Raw genomic sequence first — 8,941 nt, forward strand, 5'->3', positions numbered from 1 at the left:
CCAGAAGAGTGGGAAGGGGGAAATCTAATTTTAGAAAGAGGACCGTGGCAAATGGAGTAGGGAGGGAACTAATGATTCATCCTGGGCTGCCTAGCTAAAAAGAGAAGCAGCCCCCACAGACCATTTTAGTAGAAAGTGCCCAGAGCTGCAGCTCCCAGCCGTGGAAGGGTTAACCACCACTCCAGAAAAATGTGCCTAGCATCATTATAGTGTGACCGTCTCCTCCGCCCCATCTCCCCCCAGCCTCTCTCTCCCCTGCCCGATGAGGCTGGTAAGGGGCCTGCCCTGCAGGGAGAGTGAATGAGCGACGGTGTGCCTGCCCTCCACACTGGAGTGTTCCTGAACCCCAGACGTGTGTGTGCACGTGCGTGGGTGCATGTGTGTGTACATGGTCATTGCAAACCCAGCTCCAACGGAAGCAGCGCTCCAGGCACTCAGCACCTCTGAGGCTGGCGCGGGAGGAAGAGCTCTGGCCGAAGCCTGGGAGCCAGGAGCTGAGCAGCTGGAGGACGGAGGTGTAGGGGGACGCCCAGGGTGAGCACTGCCTAGCTCCCCACAAGGGCCTCCCCAGCTCCACCCCGCCCTCCCCATCAGGGCCCATTTCCTCTGCACTAGGAGGTTTTGAGATGACGGGTGGGAGTTTGTACCCAGCTCTTGGGGATAGGGCTCTGCCAGGCACTGAGTACCTTGGGAACAGGGGAAGAGCCATTGGCCAGAAGATGACAAGTCAACTTTCTCCACTTCAGGACCTGCTTCCAGCAGAGGCAAAACAGAGGAGGTGTGGGGAGAGAGGGGACCGAGCCAGGTTTCGAGGATAAGTCGGTGCTCTCTTGCCCTCCTTTGCCCTCCTTGCCCCAGGAGGACAAAGCCAGGAGTCCCCAGCTGTGGCCTGCAGCCTCGGATAACCTGGCGCCAACTTTCAAAAATGAAATAAAACAAACTCCCAAACGACGAGATGTTTAAAGGGAAACTGCTTACAGAGTTATTATCTTCAACTTTAAAAAAAAAGAAGAAAGCAAAAATTTCGTGGAATGACGCGTTAATTTCTATTCGACAAGCGTCCTACGTGTTGAATGTCTGTCGGCGCAGGCCTGGCCGGGGTAGCAGGGAGAGGCCTCGCTCGGAAGCCTGAGAGCTGGGCCACCCCGCAAAAGACACACTCACTCGCTCGTATGCACACACTAACACGCGCACCGTCGCCAAGACCTGTGACTCCTCAGTCCCTACAAATAAAAACCTGAGAAAGGAGCCTTTCTTTCCAGCTTTCCTGCCTCTGCAGCTAATGAGCCGTCCCCTTCCACAGTGTCGAGGATGGGGGGGAATGAAAAGCGTTATTAACCTTCCCCTAAACTGATTTTTTTTTTTTTTTTTTTTTTGGCAAAACACATCGAAATGCCGCAGGAAGACTGCGCTCCAAGTGCCAAATGCAATAAAGAAGCCCTAAGCCAGGGGAATGGTCAAGTAATGGCAAATAAACCGCCTTCCTAGAAGGGGCCTCTGCCTCCGACGGACCAGCGTTTTCCCTCCTCCAAAGCAGTCTGAGATAAACAAATAAAACACATTTTTAAACAAAGCTTTGTGTTTTAATCTGAGTGTTTCTTTAAGGATGAAGGAAGACGCAGGTAGGTGGGCACAAGGGAGTGCAGGCTAGAACCTGGGGGCATTCCCTTTATTATTTAGGTCTTGGGCTGCTAAGGTGAAAGGAGTTGAAGCGCGGGAGGGAGAGTCGTCATCCACCTTACCTACTTCAGGCCTCTTTTTAAATAGAGATCAAGTGTACAAGTAACAAGTGCCCCCCTCGCCGGGGTCTTGCTAATCGCATCGCCTTCTGGGTCTTTACGAGACTTCTGGGGACCGGTAGCTAAGGGGGGTTACTCCTTGCAACTCGTTCATTGCTGTGATTGAAACCCTGCCGGGTGTCACTTTAGAGAAGTGGGATGGGGGTTCCTTCGGTGTTTCGAGCAGTAGACCTGCTGGGCAGACCCAACCACACTTCTTTCCCATCACCAGGAGAAAAGCAGTTGCAACTGGCATTTCTGGCACGGCCCAGGTGCCGTCCTAGCTGCCCAAGAAAACGGCTGGGAAGCCTGTGGCGCTGCCAGCGTCTGCTTGGCTTTTAGTTTTCTTTTCTTAAAGATGAGAATAAAAGCCAAGGGCTTTAGACAGTACACATGTCAATCTTCTTGCTTTTCCCTCCTTTGTTTTTTTTTAATTAAACGGTTTATTCCTCCCAAATGATTTGCAACGAATTTACCGGTTTCAACTATTGTGCAAAAAAACCAAGCCCTGTGAGCTGGAAAAATGAGTTGTGCATTCATTCTGGATTTAACTTTAGTGCGTACTTTCAGGGTCTCTGGTCCCTGGTCTCGGTCCATGGGATGCTGTACCGTGGCCAAGACAACGACAGGACTTGGCCACCAAAGAAATTTACAAAAGACAAAAAGAGCAACAAGCAATCGAGAAAACAACTGTTCCTACGTGATTTGTTTCCATTGCAATGTTTACTTTCGCAACGATAAAGGTAGGTTTGTTTTTTAAAGTGTGCTGGTCACATGCCTCTTCCTAACCCAGAGAAAGAAAGAAATCGGTGCAGACCGAGCAGCGAAGTTTTCGTCGGATTGCGCGGCAGGGGTCTCCGCCACGCGCTGGGAAACTCACGCACTACGCGGGGGAAAGGAAACAGCGCTGTAAAATACAAAAATCCGTAGTTTCAAGACGGTTTCCTTTATTACCCAGATTGTAACTGAAGAATTGCATAAAGCAGCGCTTCTCTCTGAGAAAGACAGCCGCGATGGCAACAGCTGGAGCAGCGCGAGCGGGAAGCTGAGGCTTAGCAAGAAAAAGTTTGTAAGAGTTCGTATCTAGTTATCAGAAAGCGGCAGCCAGCATCCTTTGAGAAGCCAGACACAAAATAAATCGCTCTCCCACTGGATGAATGACAAGTATCAGATCGGAAACGAGGCTGGGTTTCTGGATGTTGAGTGGGCTGTGCGTGAGGAAACATTCTAATGCGCAGCGTACAGCTTGGCAATTAAAATAGTTGAAAAAGTTGCTCAAAAAATTCGAAGGGTTTTGTGGTCTGCTTTCACTTCGGCGGATCCTGGGCAATGAGGCGCGCGAAGCCTTCGGCTTTCATTTCACAACTTAGGCATGGTTGAAATAGGCTCTCCACCCGACCCCACCTCCGTCCCCCCAGTCACACACCCACACACACACACACACACTCCTAACCTTTAGTCGGAATTGAAGCCCTCAGGCCTCCAAGCATATGTACATTTATTCCTCCTCGGATGAAAATAAAGACATCGGCCTCATTTAAAAGCAAACAGGAAAAACAGGAGTTCCACTGGCGCGCTTCGACACTGTCGCAGCTAAGTGAAATGAACACTATCCAAAAGAGAAACAGATGGACTGATGACCCAAAGAGCCCTATATTAGGCTGATCCTTGAGACCAGGGCGAAAAGAAACATATCGGGGAATGAAGAAGTGCTTGGGTGAGGACTGGACGAAGCACTGGAAAGGCGCCTGCGATGACAGCATCTCGCTGGGCTAGACCGCGGACTCCCACCGCCAAAGAAACAACCCAGCCCGCCAAGGTGCCGCTGCCTTCCGCGCGGCTGCTGCGGGGACACCGGAGGCTGGAAGGCGAGGGGGCGTACTTGGTTTTAATATGCAAGGGAGGGGAGGCGGGGAGACTGGGGACTTCACTAGGGAGAAGCATCCCACCCATCCGTCATCTTTCCTTTCTCTGGTCCACAAGCAAAATAATTAAAGAGTTCTGTTTTCAGCGAGTAAGAGAGCGAACGGCGGCCTGTCCTCTCCCGAGGTTGCTCCAACCCCGCGTGCTGACACCTCGCGGAGGAGCGCTTTGCACTGCTCCGGATTGCTCCGGATGTCGGCACGGCTGAGTCCCCTCAGATTCGAGGGAGAAGCAATTGGACAAACCCACTCCTGTCGCCCACAGTCCCAGCTGAGGCGCATGGCTTCTGGGACAGGGTCGGCTCGGCGGGCAAAGCCGGGCGAAGTCACCCAACGCTTCTGAGAGCAGAATGGGGGATGAGGGTCCCGCCGCCCCCGCCCGAACCCAATCGCCCTTTTCCCGCGTGACCAGGGCCGCTCCACGCCGGGCAGGCAGGGGGCGCCGGGGAGGGTTAGCGACCCGAGACCCGGCTGCGTCCAGAAGGAGAGTGGGAGGCTCTGCCGCGCCCTCGCCGCGGCCCAGTGTCCCAGCAGCCCGCCCCCTGGGGGTCACTCGGCGCCCCGCCAGCCTGGAGCTCGCGGGCCAGAGTGCGCCCTTTCGGCCCCCTTCCCCTCGGCGGCTGTCGCCGCTGGCTGGGCGCCCTCCGCTCTCCGCTCTTCACGCGCTCGCGGGGCCTCTTTCCTCCCCACCTGCCGGCGGCTCCGCGGAGCCGGTAGCTCCGCTCTGCCGGCGCCCCCCCGCCCCGCGACTATGGCCCCCACCCTCGTCCCCCAGCTCCCCACCCCAGTCCTCCAGCCGCGCCGCGCACGCCGGAGAGCACGGCCGAGCGCACAGCGCCCACTACCGCAACCGCAGCTCGGCGCAGCCCGCCAGCCCGCGCAACTTCCAGCGGCCGCCTCGCAACTTTTCCCAACTCCACCACCGCTGCCCGCCGCCGCCGCCACTGTGGCTCCCTGCGAGCCACCCAGCCACCCCAAACCCCAGAAACAAACCGAGGCCCGAACAGGCTCCCTGCCCCACTCTACCCCCCCCCCCATCCCCCGCTCCCCCTCCCACTCCCGGGACTAGCTGGTTGGCCAGAGGCAACTCTCCTCCGCCTGGGGGGAAGGGGAGGGGAGGGGGAGACTCTCTCATCTCCTTCCCCCCCACCACCCCACACCACCCCACCCCTTCCCGCTAGCTCTCGCGCTCTCTTCTCCCTCCCACCCCGGTCTTTGCTGCCCCCACCCCCACCCCCACCCCGGGGTTGCCACAGCTGGTCGGTGCGCGGGGCTGAGGGCTGCCCCGGCTCCTCTGGCGCCCAAAGCAGGAGCGAGAGCGCGAGCGGCCGGGCACGGAGGCTGGGACCGGCAGGTTGCTGGGGCTGCGTTGTGCCTGCCCTCCACCCGGGGCCCCGGCGCGAGAGGCAGCCCCGCGCTCCCTCCCGGAGCGCTGGAGACAGATATGCAAGATGGCAGAGGAGGGGGAAAGCCAATAGAAAAGGGATATTGCACCTACTTGTGGCCAGTTTCCTTGCCCTGCCTTTGGATCTCATGCTGTGCCCAGTCCTGCAGCCGCTGGTGTGTGGTTGGGGTTTTTTTTCTTGGATCTTTTCCTTCTTTTGCTCTCCCTCTCGCTCCCTCCCTCTCGCTCTCTCTCTCTCTCTCTCTCTCTCTCTCTCTCTCTCACACACACACACACACACACACACACACACACGCTTACACACACTTACTCTGTCTTTCCCTCTTTCACTCTCTCTCCCTCCCTCTCTCCCTTTCTCTCAATCCACACTCGCTATCTCTCCAGCATTGTCAGTTTGGACGGACACCTTCGCACATGCGCGCTAGACGCCCCTCCAACATCTCAGCGCCGCCAAAAAAAGTTTGGAGCGATTTATCACTTTGATTTGGAGATCTTGTCAGATGGCAATCGCCGAGGAGGCGGAGAAAGGGAGCCACGGGGAGGGCGGCGGGGGGCGGGGAGCGAGCGCAGGGAGCTAGAGGGGAGCAGACACCTCGCCCCAAAAAAAAAAAAAAAAAAAAAGACGGGCAGGGGATGGATTTCGTGTTGAAATCACCAATAAGCTTGTATCATTATTGTTATTGTTTTTCCCACCATAAATTGCAGGAAATTTTCTATACCATCCCTGGGGGAAAGCAAGAAGGAGTGGGGGCGGGGGGGACTTTTAAAATCTTTCCCATACTAAAGAACCAGAAGGACTAGACTCTGGAGAATGATCCAGGAGAAAGTGAGAATCATTCTGAACTTCGGGGAAATCTGAGGCTCCCGCTGCTACTGCAGCTATTGCGGCTTCTGCTTTCAGAGTTGAAAGCACAATAAATAACTGTTTCTTCCTCGATTTTAGGTATAATACCCATGCTTGCTGCCATCTTTGGAATATTTCAGTGCTCTATTCCCACCAGGTAGTAATGATCACCGTTGATTCCCAGGCCCGGGCAGTCTCGGGCATTTGACATCCAAGACCTCCTGCCTTCCCTGAGGTCGGCTGTCACCTTCCGGCCTCCCCCACCGCTGGCCCCGTCGCCTGCTGCTGCAGCTCAGCCTGCCTGCCATTTTCACTCATTCGCTTAAACCCACAACCTCCGGGGTCAGAAGAAGGAGGAGGTGGGGGGAAAATCTTTCCCCCACCCTTAAAAAAACACATTGTTGAAATTTGCTTTAATTACAGGATTTACTAATGAAGTGGGCACGCAGAATGGGGAACTCCTAAAGGGGCTAGCTGTGTTCAAGGTATGAATCAATCTCAACAACTATAGATTTTCTCTCGGTACAACGTCCTTGCATTAAACAGTTTTGTTCAATACCTTCCATGAGCTATTTATGTCCCCATTAATATCTGTTGCAAATCCTGCCAGACACCATAAAAGAAAATTACAATCTTTTCAGTCTCTGTGCTGCAACAATACATCCTTGATGTTCAAGTTAAAGGAAAGGGAAAAGAAAAGCAGGTTCTGGGCACGAGTTTGGCAAAGGCAGAGGAGGGGAAGGAAGATCACTGAGAATGCCCAGTTGTACCTGTTGTCATTACTCGTCAAAACTAGGACTGCGGGTGTGAGTGAGCAATAGCAAGGTTTGACCCAAAGGGCATTCATCAATTGCTCTCAAATATCCTTGTTCTAGGAAATCAAAATTCAAAGGGTTCACCCTGGCTAAGGATGCCCACTGTTTCTCTCCCTCCAGAGCTGTGTAATTCTAGGGGCATTTGGCTGTAAGACACAAGTCCCTGGAGAGCCTGGGTACAGGTCCCAAGGGAGACAGATGTGTCATGTTGAAATGTAATGGGAGGGGTGGTAAAGAAGGCATTACACAGAGCAGGAGTAAAATAACTTCCAAAAGAGAAGGCTCTGGTGCCCCCACACGTGGGCACAAGGGAACCCCATCATCCCCTCTGGACTAAAGAGGCAGGGAGGGTTTTCTCCAGTCCTTCTACAGTTCCTGTTGCCCTGTGCATACAGGTGGTGTGCTTACACCTTCGGCTGGTGCAACAGCACCAGGCACTTCAATGTTCTGAGTGTGGGTTCCCTGGGGTCTGGGGATGAGAGTTCACTGGCTCTTCTCAGTTTAGACTGAAGAGTGCCTTCCCTCTGACCAGTGAATGTCCTGAGAGGAAAAGGAGAACTGGGAGTTGAGAGCCTTCTGGAAAGGGAGTAAAATCTCCAGGAAGAGAAACACACTAGGCTGGCCGGCAAGAAGTTCATAGAAGCTGCTTCTGATCTGTTTAAGGGACTCTGGGGATCCCCACCTAGGCCAGAGGACCGAGGGGCAGCGCTGGAGGATCAGGCCCCTCCCAGCTGTCAGAATCTAGAGGGTCTTGGTCCCCAAATGAGGAGGTGAAATCCACTAAGGATGGAAGGGCCCCTAGACAGGAGGAGGCTCTGCCTGGGACATTTCATGTCACCTCCTCAAGCCGGGGAGCTTAAAAATAAATAAAAGGAGTTACCATCCTCCCCTCCATGGCTCTCGTTCATTCTCTTCATCTCATCCCAAGGGGTTCTATATCCGGGACCCCTTGCAGAGAGGAGGTTAAGAGGCATGCCGCGGAAATTTCTAGGCAACGAAGGTATTATGGAACCAAACCCAAGATTATGTATAAGACCCACATGTGAAGCTGCGGTGGTTGTTTCTGCTGAGAAATTATAAACCACGTGGCGGCCTGGGGGGTGGGGTGGGGGGCTGTGACGGGAACTGGGTGGGATGTGGACGCCTAAAGAAAACCCGATCTGAGCCCCCAAATTTAAAGATCCCTGTCTTTAAAACCTTTCCAGAGGGCGGGGGTGGGGGGGCGGGAGGTGGGAAGTGAGGTGCGACTGGAGCACCCTCCCCTTCTAGTTTTTAAAGTCCCTGAGGTCGCGGTCGCTTCAGCGAACCGGTCTTTTGCCTGGTCTTTCCAAGAGTTTCGGGACACGAGCGAATCCCACCTCTTCTAACTGAAATCATAAATACAAACTTCTCTGTGCCCTCGGGCCAAGGCATTGTGAAAAGACAAGGCATCATTCTTTTTGTTGCTGTTTAATAAAGTATTCACAATATCATCACTTTTATTTTCAAACCTGAAAGCGGAGTTTCTTTTCCCTTTTCTCCCTTTCTCTTTCTTTCTTTTCTTTTCCTCCTTTTTCTCCCTTTCTTTCTTTCTTTTTTTTTTTTTCGTCCGTTGCTTTCTGCCCTAAGTGAGTGTTAATAAAAGAGCTAAGTTGCTAGTTCAAGTGTGTTTAACCTGATGGAGCAAACGCCCTGCAGCAGCGGACCGCGCTCGCCGCCTGCAGCGCCGCGGCCCCCTGCGCGCGGCCCCGGCGGGTTCCCATTCCCCAGAGCCTGGCCCGCGTGAGCTCCACCTGTCCCGAGTCTCAGCCGTGAGACCCAAGCAGGTGACCTTCTGTTCAGCGGACCCTGGAGTTCCTGACACCCTCTGACGCGACGTCTAAGCTGTCGGTGGCCCAAGAGAAAAGAGGCCTCCAACAAGTTGGCGGAGCTGCCCTTGCTGCCCGCCCCCCACCGCCCGCCTTTCCCTCTCCTCCTGAAATTCGTTTCCTTGAGGGACAGTTGCCTGGGTCCCAGCGTTTTCTTGCGTTTCCGCCCATGGAAGCGGGCATCCTGGAAGCAGCGCCTCCTCGGAAAGCCGAAGAGTTTACCCGCTGTTTGGATTTGTTTGTTTTATTACTGTCGTTTTTTTGTTTCGGGTTTTGTTTTTTCATTTTTTTAAAGCAGAAGCAGGGAGATGGAGGTTGGAAGGAAGATGG

At 54.2% G+C, this 8,941-nt stretch overlaps 1 protein-coding gene across 8 annotated transcripts in view; it reads right to left on the reverse strand.

Annotated features, from left to right (window-relative positions):
• MECOM (MDS1 and EVI1 complex locus) overlaps positions 1-5,607 on the reverse strand; it is a 534,617-nt gene extending 529,010 nt beyond the window's left edge. For 4 of the 8 annotated variants that reach the window (XM_070242583.1, XM_005601788.4, XM_014732735.3 and 1 more), the window contains exon 1: positions 5,199-5,573. In XM_070242583.1, coding sequence (XP_070098684.1) covers positions 5,199-5,235 — 37 coding nt within the window. In that variant the 5' untranslated portion in view covers positions 5,236-5,573. Of the gene's footprint in view, positions 1-5,198 lie in introns of all 8 variants that reach the window. The other 4 variants (XM_070242584.1, XM_005601789.4, XM_003363384.5 and 1 more) reach the window with 2 other exon arrangements.
• Between the last annotated feature and the right edge of the window lie 3,334 nt (positions 5,608-8,941).

This window comes from Equus caballus, chromosome 19 (assembly GCF_041296265.1).
Source record: "Equus caballus isolate H_3958 breed thoroughbred chromosome 19, TB-T2T, whole genome shotgun sequence".
NCBI lineage: Eukaryota > Metazoa > Chordata > Mammalia > Perissodactyla > Equidae > Equus > Equus caballus.